This window comes from Bombus terrestris, chromosome 4, assembly GCF_910591885.1.
Source record: "Bombus terrestris chromosome 4, iyBomTerr1.2, whole genome shotgun sequence".
Classification (NCBI taxonomy): Eukaryota; Metazoa; Arthropoda; class Insecta; order Hymenoptera; family Apidae; genus Bombus; species Bombus terrestris.
Genome location: NC_063272.1, coordinates 7418679 through 7440874, shown reverse-complemented (window position 1 = coordinate 7440874; position 22196 = coordinate 7418679). Strand labels below are relative to the sequence as shown.

The window sequence follows — 22196 nt, the reverse complement described above, 5'->3', positions numbered from 1 at the left end:
ACCCAACATTTGATTCGTCCAATGACAAATCAAATATCGTAATGATAATATAAATAAGAGATAGAAAAAGAAAGAGAAAGGAAAATTCACAAAATCGATGAAGGTTCCATAAATGGCACTCTCGTTAATGTGACTTTATTCGTTCACGATACTTAAACTGTACAAAATTCAATTACAAACTAAAAGAGTACGAGTGTACAGTGGCTCAGAAATCGCCGTTCCCTTTTTTCTCTATCTTCGCTTTAAACAATCGTATAGTCTTCCGTAATATGAAATTTATTCCATGAGCCATCGTGCACGCGTGTATATACATTGTATATAATAATACAATAACACTTGAAGCAAACACTGAGATAAATGCTAGATTCACGCTCCACATTTCGCCTTTTCTCTTATTTGTATACTACAATTAAACGAAGACAGGGTAGAAGATGATGGGGAAAAAGTGGTACGTCTATAACGACGATAGAAAAAGAACGTACTGGTTCGATAAATTGTATACGCGATCGTATAAGAAGGAAGCCACACGGATATAAAATATGTATAGTATCGTATAAATTACTACGTGTTTCAGCGCTAGTGTATTAGTTGTTAACCCTCTCTCCAAAGTGATTGTTGAATCCTATAAAAGGGTAGTTATTTATGGCTCGAAGTTTCATCGGCTTAAGTAGGTTGTTTGGCCGATATTAGCTCCGAAGGATCCAAACACAGTATTCTTAATGCGAAGATGTTCATGGAGTTAAAATTATGTTCGCAGATTTTGATAATGTGTGTTGAATCGTGTTGCTTATGCTAGCTACGTGCTTGGTATGATACTTGCTGCGTTAGAATTATCATCAACTCTGTCAATATTTTCATAGAACATAAATATAAATGGGCAGTGTCTTAAAGTGCTCGAATGTGCGTGACAGTACGAGGGTGAACGAAACAATTTATTTCTCTTCTCTTCGTACAACGTTGATAACACGACAATGCGTATTATTTACTCTATATAATCTAAACAAAAATACTTATAATAAAAGAAACTTCTTCTGCTATTATAAAATCATGTAAATTGATCACAAGCATTTTTCTCGACATCGAACATATATAAATGGAAAATGAGTAACATAAATATACTCTCTGTTCGAGAAAATTAAATATAATCTCTGTGCGATTGTGATTCACCCTCGGTGCTCCATACTTAGTTGTTGGTGCGCGATTATTTTCTGAATCCCAGATACGAAGCAATGCCGTTAATGCTCTCAAAGAAGAGTTGCAAAACCTGTTGTCTGTCGTATTGGTTCCGCACCTTTTCCGGTCTCGTTGGCTCTCTTGGTACATCAAGCAAGTGCTCCTCCACCAATCGCTATAGTACAATAGGTTTACATTTGTAGGTGCTCGTGCATCGTATAATCCTTCGTAGAATATTGTGGGAAACCTGTCAAGATCCTCTCCGCGTTTACAAACTCAAAACTCGTGTTTTCATGTCGATTCTATTAAAAATGTTATTTATAAAAATTACAGATAGGGACGAAGTTTTTATGACTTTTTTCACTCCTTTAGTATTTTTGTTTCTTTTATACAAGAAAATAAAAATCTCCAATTTTATCAAAATATCGAAGACAGATGGATGGTTATGATATTTCGCACTTTTTTCTTTCTTCCTCTTTTGTATAAAGGAACAAAACCAAATTTCAAATTTTGTTAGAAATTCTATTGAAAATTGGAGACAAAAATGGATTGCTTTATGATCTTTTTCTTGTTTTTTTTTCTTTTTTTCTTTATTTCAGGGGAAAAATTGTATTTATCGTGATAGAGAGAAAGACTAGAGAATGGACACTAGTAAAAATGTGCTACCCGTGTTGGTGCGATTTCATGGAGGGAATGCGCTTTTGCTACGTGCTATTATGTACATTGTGTAGGAGTTATTACTGGACTGCGGATTTTTATGCATTTGTGAGAAGTTGAAGGGTGGAGAAATCCGCACTTATTACGTACGAAGAATAAATTAAGGATTCTATGTAAGGATAGCTAAGTAAGAAAGGGAAATAGAAACTTTGATGGTACTAAAAGTCGTTCTAGAGAGATCTGGGAGATGTGTGACGATAGTAGAGCTACAATTTTCCACTTATGATACAGAGACGATTCATCGTAGATACTTGATCCGAATAATTTCATCAAAAGACTTAAAACCCCTCAATTCTCATAGCTTGAATTTTTGTTCATTTTCATCCTTAATAGTGCAAAACGATAAGATTGGAAATTTCGTGGATTCTATTAAACGATTACTTCGGTTATGTAGTACGTAAAAAATTTGGAATATCCGAAACGTAAAATAACGTAACGAGAATTGGAGGGTTAAAAAACTGTAATCACGATTCTGACAACCGTATATCAAGTAACGTGTTGTGATATTCTGACATTTGGAATTGTTTCAAATCAATGGGAAAATAAAATTCGTAGAAAATGGTTGCCCACCGTGAAGATACAATTGGAGTATTCGACAGGTATTGAGAAATAAAACGCGCGATGGCCTACCATCGTAATATTCTCGTAATATGAAGACGAGTTCGCGTATATTTACTTCTCTATTAGGTAACTAACGACAAACGAAGTGAAGTTGAATGAAAGGGAGTCGTCCGTTTCGCAACCTTTGTTAATCCATATGAATCGTGCAATCATTTGCAACTGGTTTCGACTGTGACACAACGCGACACAGGCACAGCTAAATTCTCTCTATTGTATCAGTTTCTAACGTACTTTGAGAGTGATTATTAAAAGCAGTCGGCGTGGAAGTTGTTCCTACGTGAACGCGCCCCTGTCGCGTACCACCATTACGCAACGAATTCGTATTATTTGCAACTTCGATCACTTGAATCTCCTTCCCTCGTTCGACTCGATTATAATACGCAAACAATATGCAAAAATTCGATGATCGTGTCGCACTACGCTTTTTCGTAAATCTGTTATTATAAAGGTACGTTACAAAATTGTAATTGGATCGTAACGTATGTATAGATATAGCGATGAACAAAAGTATTAGCACAGACAAGCGTATCTCATAAAATTCTAGGTGAATTTCTAAAATACACAATTCTTTATTCAAATGTTTTTGTAAGGCCTAACAGGCGAGAATTGGCAGCGTTTGCGACATCGATTTCGTTTCTTGAAACAGTTACGTGGAATCTTTGCTTCGAATAACCGCTACAAGCAACCAAAATTTCTGTTTTAACGTTGCAAAATCCCTCTTCTGCCCGTGTATACGTTCCAGAACATTTATAGAATCGACTTAACGGCGATCAAAATTTTACATTCCGGTAAAAGCTGTTCGTTTCTCCTTACACACTTCTACAGTTGTTTAACGACAACCAATTACGACAAATTTGAATTTCAGCCCCGATGGTCGCATCTCACAAAAAGATTGAACAAGGAATCAGCGATAAATTTTACAGACTCGCACAAGATTTTACAAGAAACTCCGGTCTATAGCGATATTTTTCTCCATCACTGTATATAGATAGAAAGTCATCGACTTCTAAATCGTTAAACGTGATGGAATTACTTAAAATTAATTATATTATCTTTACATATCCGTTTACGTATAAAACATGTATAAAAAGAAAACAAAGAAACTACAACGGAAAAAATCATAATTTATATTGAATATAAATTATAATTCTAGCCTGGCAATAAATTAAGTGTCTTTATCGAGTATACTAATTAATTAAGGTCGCTAGAGGAGGGAGGGGGCGGGTTCTATTCGGATGCTAGAACTGTTCGTCTACCTCTGTGATCCCTAAGCTGATTCGAAATGCAACATGCAGACTAGCATGTCGATAGTTTCGCTATGCTACAGTACCGTAATCGTGTGTCTCAGGGTGAAAGGGGTTGGCTAAGTGTCGTGCTTCTTGGCTCGTGACTTGTTCACTACATGGTGGTGGTCTTTCGTCTAGGCAGTAGGTTCTCTAAATTTTACTTCTAAAAAACAGCCTTTTTACTTTCCGTATGCTTGATAGTTGTCCGCTAGATTACTCACGTATTGCGCTTGATTCGCGGTCGGGAATTCCGCCCATTTGCTCAGGTCCATGCTTGGTAGCACGCCGCTTCGACATGGTACTCGTGGGTTTCTGCAAGGTGACATATGAGTTGCGTTATTTCAGATGATAGGTTCGATGATTTCATTGCGAACGAAACGGACGAGCGACTACGTTAATAGGAAAATAATGTGCGACAATCCTGTAATAGTCTTCATACATTTTTATGAAGAACGCTTAAAATTTTCTGCTGAGGTTGTGTTCTAAAAATGTGAAGTTCGGCTTATCATAAATTCATTGGTTTAATTATTTGGATATTATGTTCGGTTTGATGCAACTTATCAGTGACCTGCAACTTAGTGGTCCATTTTGAGATAAACTAATTTTAGTAGCAAACTGTTATACGAACTGAAGAGACAAATCGATCGACTTGATTTCATAAAACTTTGACTGAAATTTGACTGAATTCGGAAATTATTTTGGCTTCTGAGTGGTTCATATAAAATATTAAAATGTCTAATAGTAATCGTAGAAATTAAACGTCATTAGAAACAGAATAATCGCGTCAACGATAAATATAATATATAATAGATAGAACACAGCGTATAATAAATAACAGTAATAAATGTTATAGGAACAAGTAATATTGTAAAACTTTCTCAATGAAAGAACGTGTCCCTAAAACCATCGTTGGAGGATGCATTACGAGACAAATAGGTGTTGATTTGATCACGCAATGAAATTAAACGTTACTTTCATTCTCTACCTTGTTCGTGCAGTTTGATCAATTCTAACGATGTAATTCACTAATAGTACAGTTCGAATCGACCTACGATCTTCAAAACGACATTCAATCTCCTCCGAGCCAGTAATCGATTCTTCGCTACACATTTTACTTGCCACAAATGTCTGTAACCTTTTCGAATTCAACCCACGGCGTCTTACTTACATTTCATGATCGGGCAACACCATGGGATATATCTGTATGGTGTCGATCAGGTCCGTATTGTCGCAGATCACTCTAGCAAGCTGCACTTTGCGAATTTCGTTTAGTTGATCTGGAAAAGAAAACATACTTCAGAATTGATAGCAGAAAACGTTCACATAATAATTATTTCGTTTAATCATTGGGTATAATTAATAGGGAGCGTTACTGTATACACAGAATAAGTCGGAAATTTTTATTTTTATTTTTTCTTTTGCAGACAAGTAATTTTAACAATCGGTTCTTTGTGAAATTCTAAAATTCTATGATTCTAAAATAGCGAGATTCTATTAGATCGAGCAAAATAAGTTCGTTTCTTGCGTTTCCTTAAAATAGCACGTGACAACGTCAAGTGTTCTTATTTTTATGCTTGTAATGCGATCAGCAGAGTTGCCTATGTTGTTGTTTATTTCATTTCTTCGAGAATACGTATTTCTCACCAAAAAATTCAAACATCTGTATCTTTACCTTCGTCAAATAATTGTTACGCGATTCCTTGAAACGTACGTGCTGGTGAAAGGCGAACGAACTTATTACTTAACCCGCTAAAATTGCAAAATTCTGAAATTCTAAGATTGCAAACTTGCAAGGAAGCAGTTCGTAGTCTACAAATCGTAACTTGTCAGTTCTCTAATATCGTTAATTGACGAATTTCGCTGTGCAAGAATACCCTGGTTACCGATCTTTCTCGTTCCATACCGTACCCATAAATTCCAATTTATTCGAGTTTCTCGATTGAGAAGGTTTCTTACCGAGAGTGAAGGACGATGGCTGATTCGGCAACTCGTACCAAAATCGGTCACCACGACGGGAATAGCTGAATTGCGTGGCGATTATACAGGCGAAGGTTGGACCGAGCATGCTACCCGGAAGTGGCCTCTCGGATACACCACCGGACCACAGATCCACGTCAGCTGGACGACTAAACATCGAATTAAAATACACACCGTTATTTCCGGGGATTTTATATTCATTCCCTAGAAATGATGATTATAACGTGTTTTAGAATGTTTAACGCGAGGCAAATTAGCATCGATTTGAATTATTACGTAATGAATTACCGATGATTCAATGAATAATCTGTTTTGACATCATAAGCTGTCCGTGTTTGTTGCGATTGATTTAGGATTCGAATGTTTGGAATATGTTTCGAATTTTAGCTGAATCGTTTATAAATAGAGATTGAGGACTGGTATACGGATAATACTCACTCGAAGATCGAGCTGTAGCGTTTGATGGTCTCGTTTGGCATGGAACCGTGTAGTTCGTCGAAGGTGTCTGCCCACGGAAGTCCGCAGAATTTTCTGAGAAGTAGAATGAGAATAGGTAGTTTTTAGTTTGAGAGATTTATTCAAATTTATAGAAATACATTTATAAAATTTCCACGAATTATCTTTGTCTTTGTAAATATATTGGTTTGGCAACTAAGTGATTGCGGATTCTGGCATTGCCATCTAATGACAAAATCCGCAATCACCTAGTTGCCAAGCCAATATTTTATAAGTTTGTGTAAACCAAGTATCTAAAGTGGGTTTCTACGAATCGAATGTTTTTATAAAGTCCCTGTAAATTTGTATAAACTGAATATCTCTAGCGAAATGTGCCAACCTGAATTCCATGTAACTTGGAATACCAAATTCACGACCTCGTTGCATGTTGAATGAGACCAAATCCAGTCCAAATTTAGCTCCAACTTTTTTGAATAAGTGATTCGTCACCTAGAATTCATATGAATAAGTATTTCTCTGATTTTTTTTTTTCACTTTGTACGTATATAAAAGAATATTTCATACTTCTTGCGTGATAGAATCGTCCATAGCTTGAGCAACTTGGTTCATCAATCCCATGACGTACTCGTCGAAAACTCCAGCACGGTACAGGTCAAACGGTCTTCTAATTAAGTCTGACAGTCTCTTCGAGGCTTTAAAGAAACGATTATCGTCAGAATTTAATTATCTGAGGATTCGAGGTTTACTCCTTGGTCTTGAAATTTTCCATTCTAACTCACCGATAAATTTATGAGCTTTACTCCATCTTTCCACTGCCGTTGGCAATAACGAGTGGCCGAATCTGAAGGCTGCAGCAGCGAAAGCATCGATCACTGCTGGGTTCACGCTTTCGTCGTAACCGTCCCAGTATGCCTATAAGAAATGAAATGTACATACGATTATGAAATACAATATTTTATTTTTCGTAGATGGGGAAAACCGAAATCGCTGATTTCAATGTAATTATTTTAAAAGAATCATCACAGGGATCAACTTTGAACGAAAGGAAATCTAAAAGTATTGTTTCAATATTCTAAATTAAAAAAGATTTACAAACTATGTCTGTGAATGTTTATGCATTTATGGAAAATTTAAACGTACAAAAATAAGTTATCGTACAAACGTACAAAAATAATATCCAAAATAAGTTTCAAAGTATAAAATATTTAAAGTAAAGTTCAAAGTTGAAGATATTCATAGCGAAGTTCAAACGCTCTTTGGAACATGTAGATTTTATTTCTTTAACGGTATTCAGAAAAATATCAGTTTGTGTAAATCGCAATTCAGGAAACGGTATCGTCTCTTACATTTTTCTCAAGAAGAAGGCCAAATTTCTCCATGACATCTTTACCAAGTAGAATGGGCAGAAATTCGTTGTAGGTGATGTGTTGAATCAGAGCAATAACGATTCGTCTTGCCTCTTGGTACAGTGTCTCGTCGTCCCAATGAGGGTTAATTTGAATCAAGGTCTTCGCTATTCGATTGTGTTCTCGCGCCATCAAGGTGTGCATGCAGGTTAGCACAAGTTGCTCGTTCACTCTTATCTCACCTGAAGGCAAAAGTTATGGTATGTTCAGCAAGAATGTTGCTCGTGACCGAAGAAAAATAGATGATTTTTCCTGTAACAAAGTGGAACAGCCGCATTCTGCTGTTTATACATCAATTCGAGGAATTTCCTTTTCTCCCCTGATTTCTTCACTTCCCTGTTTAGGTTAATTATCGTGTTATTTGTTATTAGCTAATTTTATTATTATTAGCTTAGAAATATCATTAGAATTTCATATTATTATCATAGATTAGTTAATTCAAATATTTCTTTCAAGGAAGTAGATGTTTTACGAGAACCATACAAAATTCGTAAAAATGTAACAAAAGATTTCCAAGCAACGCGTTAGTATGTAACGTAAAATAATTTGTACTATTGTGATTTTCTAGAATAGAATCAATTTTCGTGCGATAAACAATAGAAATAAAAGAGGGAAATTTTCACCTATTAATTTGTCAAGCATGCAGAACAATAATTAAAGGTTAACAAATGCAAATTAATTCCAGCCTGAATCCATTAGAATTTGATTTTAGTCTTTGCAAATGTAAATATTATTTTTAACGGAAACCATACGACGTTCTAAAAAATGGAAATCCATAAATGAAAAAAGTTTCATATTCAAGAGATCGAAAATTCAAGTGGAGAAATAACTCGTTTTTTCTAGTTATTAACAGCAGATTCACAATCTGAATTCAAGGAATCTGGAATTCAACATTCATCGTGACTCTTGTCGAATAGTTAGGAATCGCTAGAACTTAACGAAATGCACATGGTAGATTTGAGGCGATTATCGAATACACCAGGCTTTCATTTCGTTACGGCAACTTTGCGAATAAAGTCGTCGACCTTGATTATGGACCACTCCCTTTCTCGGTTACACATCGCGTTACACGCCGATAATTGTTCGGTCGAGCAACCATCGCCGTTCTTTGACTCGACGAGGCAGAATGCGAAGCAGAATTTCCACCCGAATTTCGACACTGTTCCGTATTATACATAATGCGATCCCTATTATCATTTTATCCGGCAGCGACACGTGACCTACTTCTTTTCGTAAATAGCCATGGTCTCGAACAAATTCCACCATGCGAGACAATCAATTTTTCTCGCTGTTGCCTCGTCACGTGGTTACACCGCTTTCAATCGAAAGCGAATATTACGCAAAACATCGTGGTTAATGTTGAGATTAAAATCCAGAGCTATCGGAACGTGAAACTCGTATTAAAGAAATTAGAACGTAAGGTAAATTACTGGCCAAAAATTTAAAATTATTACGCGTTTCGTAGAATGTAATAATTTGGCGTGTTAGTTTAAACTTAGCTTAGAACAAAACTTGCATTGGAAAGAAATTGCAGCGACCAGCGTACTACCATCCAAAAGCTTGCGATTGTTGTGTGTTTTAAAGAACATAGGAATTTAAGTAGATGTTAGCTTAGAATTCCTTCGTCTTCCAATAATTTCTGGTGAAAAGTCTGCAAGAAATTGTTGCTGATATCTATTAGGTACACTACTCACTAACTTATTTAATGTTTCGTTTGTTTCTATGTTTTCTATGTTTCGTTTCTATTCCGAAATCTTGAAACCACTTTTTCGTAGTGACGGTTCTATGAATAGGAGTATCGCCTTGCTGAAAAATGGTCTTTACGCCTTCTATTTCTCTTACGAAAGCCGATAATTCGCTGTGTGACATCGTTTGATCTGATATGTTTGAGTCTAAAATCATTCACAGCGTCGTATATAAAGTTTCTGTGAAAAATTATGAATCGTTCATTTTGAACATTCTATCGGAAGAAATATCAATTCTAACATGAACTAGAAACATAGATCGATGGAACTAATACAGGTTAATGCATCGAACAGTTGCAACAGATGTTACATATTTCGTCTTGTACACGAGCACGATAATCGCGTAGGATAACCACGATTTTCTGATTGGTTGAACACAACGTGGGAAAACTATTTCCCAGACCGGTGAACACGCCAGGGGTGAGATAAAATCGTGCGGCGCCGGCGTATTCGACGTTTTTCACTTCTCATTGCTTACAATGCCGGCGAGTCTCGATTCTCAGATGATTAGAGATTAGATCCGGCGTTTGTACGTTTGATTCGATTGTCGTGTGATTAATCGTTCCTCCAGTCATTGAACGAAAGCAGAAGAAAGAAAGGTTTCTTGATATGATTACTTGGTTAATTTTGAAAAATATCAAGCGCTGAAAATCAATCGAAGAAAAGAGAGACGTATTGCTTTCTTCATTGTTTTTCGTTAAACATCAAATGGAAAATAAAAAATTCTTCCGATTATTAATTTTGAAGAATATCAAACGAACTGGAAGCTTTCTAAGTCTGAGACAATTATTTTTATCTGTTTCTCTCTATAGCGTTAGAATTTAAGAAGTACTATATTACGTTTCTATACGGCATTGTTGTGTGCATGTAAATATACTTGTAGAATGCGATACATAGTACTTTATGGACTGCTCAGAATGATATGAATGACTTCAAAAGTGGATGGACGTTGAATAATCTAGATTTAACACACTGATCCTGAGACATTTTTCAAAGTTGACCTGAGGACTTGAACGAGCACTGGTCGAGCGTTATTAATGAGGTCTTGAGTCTTAAGACATCAGCATCAACCGTCCGTCAGGTTCACCTGGTTTGACGTCTTATGACATCATCCGGGCGAAATGTATTAAGATACGAATGTTACAATTCAGACAGTCGCTTAATTTTTCATTACTCTCAAGAATACTACAACAAACTTGTAACTTTCTAAAAGAATCTCAAAGTTATTAAAAAGAGAACAATTCTTTTTTCAAAAGGAGCGTTGTGAAAGAAAAAGCAAAAGTGAGTCCTCGGATAGTTTTTATAATAGAAACTAGATAAAGTTAAAACCGATACTATCCAGAAACCAACCAACTATCTCAGATTCGATAGCAAAATTCGCGACTCATTTGGATGCGAAATATTTACATTGAAAAGACTCACCTGCTTCGAAACAGTACATCGATCGATTCGGTCGAGTGCAGCCCTCGTCGGGAATGTCCAGCTTGAGTGGCAGTAAATCCTTCAAACCATACTCGGAGAACACTGGGTTCATGCGTAACAATCCTCCATAACCAGCGCGAAGCTTCCTGGAAATGGAAACAAAAGGGACGTGTCTCGAACGTTTCTCTATTCACATATGATACATATTAATAAATTATTAGTAATAACACGCGCATATTAGTGAAATTATCTCGCCTAAGGCTGTGGTTACAGTTTGTTTTTGTTCCGACTAACTGTTGTTCTGACAAATGTATCAGGATAATCAAATATTATATAATGGCTACAAAAAGTATTTACACACAATTGTAGTTATAGTATTTACGTATTAATTAGGTTCAGGTGTATCTAGTTTCGTATCATTTGGTAGTACTTTCACATCGTTACAAAACTTTGCTGTAGAATATGATGGAAGAAGGCTTCATTGGAAAATAAAAGTATGTTCAAATACTTTTCGTAGCCACCGTAGATTGTTGTGAGAGCATGCATTGCGCTTTGCAGATGTTTCGTTCGACAGAACACGCATCTAACCACAGCCCAAAGTGAAACATGGTCCGAATTCAACTGGATCAAAGGATGAAAGAGTCCCTGGATTCCCGATTGTGTAATCGTGGATCTCATAATGCGAGCGGACTAGAAAGTGCGAGGAACAGAATGTATACACGTAGACTACACGTTAGAAAATGTAGAACAACGTAATGCTGATTTATTGTCCAAGCTGACGTAACGGACGGCACAGCTTTGAGTTTCGAACAGACGTGTTGCAAGTCGTTCGATTATCATTGAACGCGTTTTGCTGTTATTAACGAATTGTTGTTTGGCTCGTTAAGGAAAAATCGACGATATAATTATGGTGGAAGAATGAGGAAGTGTGATTCTTTTAGAGAAAAACACACTTAGTAGAAGAAGTACACTTAGTAGAAACCAAATACTCGGACTTGAGAGGCCTTGGTGAAAGATGGCATGGACGAAGGAACTTTTAATTCGATAGAACTGTCGAAAAACTTAAAAATTGCTAGAAAAATTTATGCATGACATAAAACCATTAACTTATAAAACGTTAGCTTCCAATAAACCTAATTAACCTATAACCTATAAACCTACGAAAGCCATTTATCTTCTCAACTGAATTAGGATCGCCATTGTGCCAGAATCACGAATTTAAATCATTTCGAAAGACCACCCAACAAAACTCTCGACCATCAACATTAAGACAAAGAATCAATTACCTGGCGAATGATTCCGAGATACCATAGACGGTGTTCCCGTCAAGCACACCTGTCAGAAGATTAAAAGGCACACGGGAGCCAAGTCTGCAACCAGGTCGAACGGCTGGAAAGGCGCGAACGAAGTCCATGCATTTCACGCCGAATAGCCTGTAGAAATAATCGTCTTCCGGTATATGGATCTCGTTGCAGTACGGATTCTTCAGGTGTTGTGGCCGATGGCAACATTCCTCCGGGTCGTTTCGGTTCAGGGGATCTACAAGTGGAATACCAGCTCATCGATCATACGATATGGCCTTAGCTAACCGTTGGTCTACTGTTATGATAGCGTTATTTATTTAATTCTACTACGACAGCGGTTACACCAGCGTCGTGTATACTTTCTATGTCGATGTGCCCGCGATATGGATACATCGTTTCCCGTTCGTGGCTTACGTGGGAAGATTCGAAGGCGTGAACCGAGAACCGCAAAACTCGCTACCGTAACGTTGGGAATGATTTTTCTGATGAGATAAAATTGTACCGTAAGAAACAGCACGCGAGAGCGTTAAGAAGTGACATAAATCTTCATGCAAGCATTGTTCTTTTAATAAGGATATTTTCGGATTTCTTTTTAATTAAATTTTTCGAGAACTTGCATAAATCATAGATTATTACTGTGTTAAGGGCCAATTAGGTAAATTGATGTGACATTTTATTTGCAATTTTCGTTCATCAATTGACACGACACGGTGTACAAAAATATATGAAATGTCCAAATTGGTGTAGTCTAATATATTTAAGAGGTGAAACGAATCTCTATTTGGATATCATTTAATGCAAATCTCTAATAGGTAATTTACGTAAATTGCTTGTCATGAAATAAGTTTCCCGATAAAGGAACGTTGTCGTTAGTAATAGATAAAACCAATAAACGAAAATTTACGCTGTCTTTTACGTTCCCATTCGGAAGAAGCCTTTTTTCATAATATCATTACCAAATAAAGTAAGCAGAAAATTGATACGTTGCATCTGGACAATAACAATTTATCTCGCCCCCTGACAACATCTCATCAAACCAACGAGGATTAATTTGAATCATTATCTTTAGAATTCGATTTTGTTCTCATACCGAGTACCATAATGTTGGAAATGATTTTTCAGGCGAGATAGAATAGTAACGTAAGAGACAGCACGCGAGGCAGTTTGTAGATTAAGCGGTTGATGATCGATTTAAATTTTTACTTCGCTTAATTCCCATTGTCTTGATGGTATTTGTTAAGTTCTTTATATATATAGCTGGATTAGATGGTTGTCTTAAGTCATAAATTAATTCTTGCCCCTTTAAGATTGCGATAAGAGTTGCCTTGTTCTGTCGCGTTTAATGGATAGGTAATCGTCGTTCATCGAAAGAGCGTGTAAGCGTTTGAAGAAGATTGAAGATCGTTGGTACGATAGTTTAGATTTGTTCTATCGTTATGAGGAACATTTGTATATGGAGTATGATTATTCATATCGTCATTTACACGTATTAATTATTAATGAGCAGTGTAATGCACTATGGATGTTTATCTTCGCAATTATTTCGTACAGTGAACATAAAACGAGTGTTCTATAATATGTATAATAATCATAATACGCTCCACTATAAATGACGCAATATGTACTTAGGTAGAAGTGATCATCGATAAGAAATTCTTTCAATGTGCGTAAAAATTTAGTAAAGAAATTCTGAATTACTTCACAGGTAACATCAATCATATTATCGTAATCGAAGGATAACTATCCGTATACTAATCATCGCGATGTAACACTACAACTACTTGCTCTAAGTATACTCTGTGCAGATCATTTACAACTACACGATCGTATTTTTCTTACAATAAACATAAACATTAATTTTATCAAAAGTACTTACACCTGTTTTCTGAATACAAGCATTAAAATCTAAGTTCTAAACAATTTAACCATCTGAAAGTTTTCAACAGTTCAAATCCATAATTTGTACTATAATTATAAAGTCTTTAATACCTATCAGTAATCTCTGGAAACGCACAAAACTGGAACTCTAAAATAATTAATTAACCCGCAAACCATTCGACCTGAAAAAAAACTCCGGAAATTTTCATTTTCCGACGCGATACGTGTTTCACTATCGCGGGTCTATCGAACCACTGTCGCTGATTTCGTATCGTGGATTCGATCCAATTAATTGCCATATACCAACAAAATAGCAACCGCTTTCTTGCTGGTGCCACTAATTACCAAGTTCCAGGAGAGCAACGTGTGGACGCATGCGATTTTGGCGTGGATCGTACGGCCCGTGGAAACTTCACCACGGTAGTCACATGATCGGCCTACCGGTTTATCTGACTGGCAATCGTTCGCTTTCTCTGGCTGTTACCCTAGTTTCGATAGACGGTAAATATTCGACGTAGAAGGGCTTGAGAGCTGTCTACGTCTGCTATAACACGTTTACTATATACGAGCCGTCCCGTGCACACGCTGATGTAACTCAACCAAACGACACCGATTACGTAATTTGCTATTGAAAATTGGGGCTCGGTTACTTTCTCCATTTTTTTTCTTTGCTCGCGAATTCTCGGTCACCGTTCCCTTCGCTAAGGATAGCGTGCCATTCTCGTCTGTCTGGCATTCCTTGTAATGCCATTTCGTCGATTAATCGTGAGATATTATTCTCGAGAGAGAAATTTGTCTTGCATCGATGCGTGTATGGTTCTAGTTTATGTACAGCTGGCTTTGTTTCTTATTTTGTACTAGAATTTAATGAAACAGTAGGTATGTTTTAGGAATATTCTTCGTTTCGTGGCATTTCATCGAAGTTTAGTATAAGTTGTAAATGATTAGACGTTATTTAATAAAATTTTATCGATAGAAGTTATGGCAAATGTTTCTACGAAATTTCGCATATCGTGTTGTAGATGTGTTTCTAAATCTACAGGAATAAAGTTTGCAAATGCAGAATTCCGGCGGGAAATTTGCTCGTCTATAATTTTATTGATTTTGTCTGGTAACCCTTCAGCGACAGAATATATTACCGCAACTGTCTATTTACAATTTAGCATATCGCGTTCTAAATGTGTTTCTAAATCTACACGAATAAAGTTTGCAAATGGAGAATTTGCTTTCAGAATTTGCTCGTCTATAATTTTATTGATTTTTCCCCGGTAATCCTCTAGTGATAGAATATATTACAGTAACTGTCTATTTCCAATTTCTCATACTGCATTCTACATCTGTTATTAAATCTCTATCGAAATTGCCGGAGTGCTAAAATTATCATTCCCTGCACCATAAAACTTGTACCGCAGAAATCAAAATGAGAAGTATGTAAGAAAAATATAAAACTTGCGAATTAGTCGTTTTAACCATCGTATTACTCTTATCTACAAAACGAATATTTTGTAGGAACCTAATCTATCTATCAAAATCTAGTCATCCTTTAATTTATTCTACGTACGTTATACCGTATAACTAGACAATTATCGGGTTTGGAATCGTACCTAGAGGGGTGCCAGTCAGCGTATAGTCGTGATCCATAAACTGTCCCCAGGCGATGACCATGACTGTGCCAGCGTGATCGTGATAACCCTCATCAGGATGCATGGTGCGTGACACCACTCGTGATAATGGTAAATCATGACCTGTTTCCGATATTCTAGGTGCTGTTAAGCCGTCCGCAAATCGTGGACTCATCAATCTATATGACAAATGAAAATTTGTCATCAGAGGATATTGATAAACGAGTTTAATAGCTGTGGCTTACTTACCTTTGGAAAGGGGATAAAGTGGAGCCCCACGTTGGATTCTGTAAATTCGTGCACAGACCGTCGTTTCTTCGATATTTCCCAGCTCGACACTCCACGTTGCTTAGGAAAGCTGGGCACACATCGCGGATCAAAGTCTTCGAAGTGTCGATTAGAGGTAGACTCTTCTCGATCTCCTCGAAAGTTAGTCCATATCTGTTGTAATAGAATCTAGTGATTTTCTATCGATGTAATAAATTACAGCAACCGTCTATGCGAAATTTCCCTGTTTTACATCTATCGCTTAGTTAAATGTATTCTCTAATTTTTTTCAAGAATTTATAAGGAGCTTCTTATCATTAGCTTCACACGATACGATAGATAACTTTTTCAGATCCTGTTTTAGAATCTTGTGAATAAAAGCAATTGGATCGCATGAGGTTACTTAGAAAATTCCTAACTGATAAATCCCTGAAATAAGTAAGAAACGAAAAAAGAGAAATAGACTAGTTCTTACGTTTGAGCAAGGTTGGAACTGATATCCAGCAGAAGTTCGCCGACCGTAGCCAGATCCTCCGGTCGCCACATTTTGCTCTTGGGTTGCGCCACATCTGCATGAACCGACGAAACGTGCGTGAGCATGATCGCGAACGGGACCGAACAAAGAACGCGTTAACCAAGGATGAATGGTATAACGAGCTAGAGGTGTAATCGTTTCAAGACAAACGCGACTGAATCGCGAGGAAACTTCCATACAGACGAAACGACACGGTAAATTATCCCGCGTAAATCATTACTTGCACCGATTATAATTAACAATTCTTTTTCATCTACTGCTTATTTCCCTTCCCTATTTGTTAACACTCACTGATGCGTTTTCTGGCTTCGATGTAGGCGCGATTCACAGCGTCGTAGGTGATGCATGTCTGCGATCCAGCTGTCGCTGGGCTGAAAGATGAAGAAACGGAAAGTTAACGCGTGTTCTCGATCCTTGAATCGGGTTTTATTGTTCTTAGATCTTAACCATCCCTGGTATCTCTCTATATATTTCTTGCTTTCGTTCCTCGAATCAATTTTTCTTTCTCCAGTCAATTACCTAACGTTTTAGCCTACTTTCGTTAGCCAGGCAGCTTTTGACTCGCTCAAGCCACCACGCACCTGCGTACGTCTCCGTAGCCTGGAGATATTCTGTATCAAGGTAACCCGAAACTATCATGTATGAGCCGTGCGCACGCGAAATGCACGTCAATTGACATATCTTGTTTCTCGCTACGAAATATGATGACATTGACGTGCCGCTCGTGGTTTTTACGTTCGAAGGTTGACCGACCACCGGTTTTCGTCGACGGTCTCTTTGCTTTCGGACCTCGACACGCCTTTGACTTTACCAAGCTCAACAGGGTGTGCAATTAACCAGAACAAATTGCTGGGTTAATTAATGAAGCAGATGACGATGGTTGGTTTTGCTTACCGCGAGACTTTCAGTGATGATCGATGGTGGTGATTCTCTTCTGGCGTCTTTCGTGGGCTTCGTTAGTTTGAGAAAGGTTAGTTTTCTATTACGAACGAAATAGTATTCGGATCAAGTGATTTGGGAGAAATTCTAAGTTGAGAACATTGTAGGTAAATTTGAATTTCGATGAAGAAATCTGAGAAATTTCAATTTGTTGTTAGATCTTGGGTCGGTTATTTAAATTCTGGGTATTTTCTTGGGGTCTTATATTCATATCCTATATGATTTTAATTACGTAATATGTTTGTGTTTCTATTTAGAAATGTTTAGATAATAGTATAGTATTATACAAAATCTTTTGAGATGACCCTTAATTTCGATGAAAAGAATTTTTCATTTTCGAGAATTCTTGGAAATTGTCACAAAATTCACTAAATGAATCTTAAGTATCGTTTCCTATGTTTAGAGATAAACAAGAGTTTTTGGAAAAAATTACTCCACTGGACCTGTATTTTTTATTTATCTTAATAATATACGATCTTATTATCAATTGATCATGAAAAATTATTCGTAAGTTACCTCAAATTTCGATACAACAATGTTTGCTTTACGTTATGCAACCATTTGTCGATAAGTAATAGCATTAGATCTAATGGTAAGTTAGCAGTAAATATAAGTAAGTTAGCAGTTAGTACACTAATTTACCTAGTTAATATATTAAATTTGATTTAATTCAGTTCCTGATTCACTCTTCCTTTGATCATCGAAGTTACCAAATATGATTGATCTTTCAACAAAATTGGTTGTTACTTTCTTCAGTACGTCGTCTTAAAATTGCATCTTCTTATGGAGTGTATCAATTAAACGGCTCGAATGCGCCACCGTGAAACTTCATTAAGATTCTTGTCGCTCATATGGTGTTCGTAAATTGTGCCTTGAAATCTACTTGTGCTCAGGAACGTTTTCCCACAGATTATCCTGTCACAATCGTTATTAAATAGAGTAATGGGGTACACGCTGAAAGTATTCGCGAGAATGCACTTGAGGGTCGTTCTGAATTTAATTGCAACACAGCACATTCCCGCGTAATTTCGCGTTATAGCGGTTGGTCTAATAACTTGTATGCTACTACGTTTAATAAATTATTATCCGCGCCAATTTTCCAAGGCCCGCAGACAGAAACATTGTGAAAATATGAGATTAGGAAATTATTAAAATCGCGAATTATCTAATCGTGGTAATTGGACTTTTACGATGTTCTTACGGTGTTTCTTTCTAATATTCAGTTGCTTGGAAAATACATAGTGAAAATGGAAATGAAAGAGTTCGTTATTTTTATAGAATTAGCGTGTTTCGCACGCTATTTCTCTTGATAAGCGTCCGCTTCTTTTTATATCTTTACCTAAATATACATTTTAAACAAATCGTCATAAGAGGGTATTAAATCTTAAGAATTTAAGATGATCTCTTTCTGATTGGAAAATATCTTTTCTATCGACCGATAATACATTTAATAATTAGATTTTTCTCTTCAAATTTCATCAAATTTATGATGTCGGGTTATAATGGAATAAATTAACTATAGAAAATGCTGCGAACTTTCCAAATAATTTTATAGGTTCCTATACGCTGAAAGATTCTGTAAGAAAAGCATTCGTTTTCTATCGATTTTTATAAAGGAAGGTATTGTTATAACGTTCGTGATAACATGCGACGTATAGCCAACCACGTTAAAAACAATCTCTGCATATTCACTTGCTTTGATTACGCTGGATTCTTAGAAGGAAAAGTCACGTTTAAAACGCGTTTCCTCCATTTAATGACTTACATGGACTGCATTTCGTATAATGTAACGAAGCCGAGAGCAATTTTAAAGTAGAAAGTGCTTTTAGTTGCGATTTAACAGAAACATTCTAGCGTCGTATACGTTACATAAATATCATTAAGTGTCCGCTGTAATCAATACGAAGATGTCGATTCGCGACGAATTATATTTTATTGTCATCGTTTCTCCTTTAACGTAACAATTTAACGTAACCATTTTTCTTCAAACATCTCTTCAAATTTTTAGACTTAGAATGTCTCTGATTGTGTTCTTTGTAAAATATTTCCTCTTCGTGTATAATAAATAACGAAACGTTTCATTTTGAACTAATAACTTCGATGTTGTTAGTATTAATTAAAAAAAAAAATTGTTAACAGTAATTCGTAAGATATTTTTTAAACGAAAATTGCGAAATACTTTGAACGTTCTTCAGTGTATTCCGCCTTAAATTTATCGTGTTCATATATTTCTGGCAGTCGACTACAGAAGTAAACGATACGTACTTTCGGTACGAGGATAGAGTAAAGTGAGAAATGAGTATGTTAAGTCTTACGTGTGAACGGGTATGAAGTATATTACAAAATGCAGCTACGGTTTGCTGCACATTTTGAACACGCTTGCACTATCTTTGATAAATTGAAACTGCGTCTAATTGTTAGAACAGAAGAGTTGCAGAAAATGTAAAGTTGTAATTTACTTTAAACAATATAAAAATAAGAATTTATTTCTCGTAAAAGAAGATCAACCTTTTTGAAGAAATAATTAACAGATAAGATACTCGAACAATTTATATGAAAGTTTTCAGCTGTATTTATAGATTTGTTTTCCTTTCTAAAGACTCGTACGCATTCAAAAATTCTTTGCTCTTTAAATTCCCTTTCAATTCAATTTCTTTTCCTTCATTTCCATTATCTCCTTTATTTTATCGATACTTTGTAATCTATTTTGTCTCTTTAACTCGCTCCATAAACATGCCTTGTGCAAAGACTAATGGGAACGAACCACATTCATAGAATATAAATTGAAAAGTTACACCGCATTACGGAATATTCATTGTCGACGTAACGAGACCAGGAACACGATCTCCGTATTAGTTGCACAAGCTATAGATTTTCTATTCCATTCAGTATCAGCTGACAGAGTATCGCTGTACAAAGCTGAATCTTAACGGTAGTATCGATAACCGAATCGATGTTTTCCACATATTCTCGTGACCAAGAAAAATTATCCTTAACACTGCCCGTCTCTTAGTACACCATTATGCCAGTGACATATTATGTCAGTGCTACTATTGAAACATTCATTGTCCTCTATATCACACGAGCTATTTAGAAATTAAATTTTATACCGTGTGTTAAGTCTGTTTTCTATGTATATACAAATCTCTCATATTTAATAGTACAGTGTATGATTAGTGTCCTTTTGCTTTCCAGAAGTCAAATGATTGATATTGATGATGATAGTCTTATAATGATACATCGGCTTCTGCGTAAATAACGTATTGTGCATAGTATTCCACTCATTCACGATAATGTTATATAATTTTATTATATATATTTATTCGACCATTCGCTGAAAGATGCGATCGCAAGAAAACACGTCAACAGGATTCGTAAATTCCCGTTACGATTAGATAATCGACACCACGAACTGATCGATCCCCTGATTTCTGTTACGATAACAGGGGTGGTTCAATTGAGTTTACACTGAATTAACAGGTATAAATTAATGTTTATTCCAACAACTTTGTAAAGAAGATAGTTACATTGATGCGTATGTATAAGTTAAGTGAGTGATTGATTTAAGTGTAGAAACCCGGTAATGACATGTTGACTATTCTAACGATGAAGAATAGGTAAAGTAAAGTGACGATACTGTGTCGGAGGAAAGCTAGTGATGGGTGGGTGTGTCTAACGCAAGGGACCATCGGATTTGTTGATGACAATTTTGATTAGGAAAGTGAGGGCAGTAGACATTGCTTCTGATTGGATAAAAGAAGGTTGGTGGACTAGGAAGGGTCTTAGCCGTCCTCGATAGAAAGTTGCTAGTGTGAATATCATACGTGAGAAAAACTAACTTTCCTGTGTCTTCCCGTAGTAAACAATAAGCTTTAGAACGATTCAGTAAAGAGATGTTTGTTCGGTCTGAAGGACCTTAGCTAGAAAATTCCTGAGATTTGTGATGGGTCCTTAAGACTATTGAGGGTACGCGGTAAGGATGTACGGACATCTGGTTCCCATCTTGCCCGCGATGTGTGGGTAGAGTGGTCTAGGTAGAGTGTCGCCCGACTAACAATACAGATGAATTACTTCTAATCACTTGCATATGCTTTTACGCGTTGTTATTAGATTGTGAAACATACGAAACGTTTGATTATTAACGAATCATTAAAGAGACTCGTTTATGTGCATAACAGTTCTATTTACCGCAGTATAAGATTATTTTATTTGTAACTATCATTGCTTCATAATTTCCGAATCGAAGTGGAAAATTATCATTTTTCTAGACGATCGTGTAATTCTATTCTCTCAGAAATACACAGATTTCCAATTCCAAAGGAAGATCGAGAGGATTGGAACGAATTATCTCGTTAATTTTTAACGAAACGTCGATTTTATAGAAGCAAACAACGTCGCGATATCGTTAATCAGAAGCATTGTACCGTGGACGTGGAAATTCTCCAGGAAAATTCTTTTAACCGGGCTCATTGCTCCGTAACGGCGATATCTTGCGAAAATATTCGAGTCGCGTGATCATGTGTCGATTTGGCTTTCACCGAGGTTAGTAAGTGCAAGTGTAACGCACAGATAGGTCGCGTGTTTCGTTTTACTGCATTCTCAGCCGTGAGCCATTATATCTTGTCCTCGGGCAGCTTCTATCCTCCCTAGACAAACGTATGGATTCCAGCGAGCAGATACCATGCAATATCGTGTCGTTACACGTGCATTCTGTAATTGTAAACAGATAGCATACTATCGGAACGCTTGTGGATATTATTATAGGCTTGGAACCCAACTATCATCATACATAACTGGAATTTTCAAAAGTGAGAACTTTCTAAGAGATCTACCGTTGAAAAGAAACAG

The 22196-nt window shown here is 36.4% G+C and overlaps 2 protein-coding genes across 5 annotated transcripts in view; one reads left to right on the top strand and one right to left on the bottom strand.

Moving 5' to 3' along the window:
- The window catches only part of LOC100644843 (centrosomal protein of 290 kDa), a 169607-nt gene that overhangs the window by 18508 nt on the left and 128903 nt on the right, over positions 1–22196 (top strand). The gene's annotated exons all lie outside the window — the stretch shown is intronic.
- LOC100644635 (chorion peroxidase) overlaps positions 110–22196 on the bottom strand; it is a 34808-nt gene continuing 12721 nt past the window's right edge. Inside the window, exons 3-17 of one of the 3 annotated variants that reach the window (XM_012308250.3) lie at positions 16701–16780; positions 16350–16443; positions 15857–16048; positions 15590–15786; positions 12090–12342; positions 10804–10949; positions 7577–7818; positions 7010–7142; positions 6795–6922; positions 6610–6719; positions 6213–6305; positions 5754–5923; positions 4966–5074; positions 4019–4109; positions 110–1348 (exon numbers count right to left, since the gene is read on the bottom strand). In XM_012308250.3, the coding sequence (XP_012163640.2) occupies positions 1202–1348; positions 4019–4109; positions 4966–5074; positions 5754–5923; positions 6213–6305; positions 6610–6719; positions 6795–6922; positions 7010–7142; positions 7577–7818; positions 10804–10949; positions 12090–12342; positions 15590–15786; positions 15857–16048; positions 16350–16443; positions 16701–16780 (2185 nt within the window). In that variant the 3' untranslated portion in view covers positions 110–1201. Of the gene's footprint in view, positions 1349–3615; positions 4110–4965; positions 5075–5753; positions 5924–6212; positions 6306–6609; positions 6720–6794; positions 6923–7009; positions 7143–7576; positions 7819–10803; positions 10950–12089; positions 12343–15589; positions 15787–15856; positions 16049–16349; positions 16444–16700; positions 16781–22196 lie in introns of those variants that run through there. The other 2 variants (XR_007223635.1, XM_020862828.2) reach the window with 2 other exon arrangements.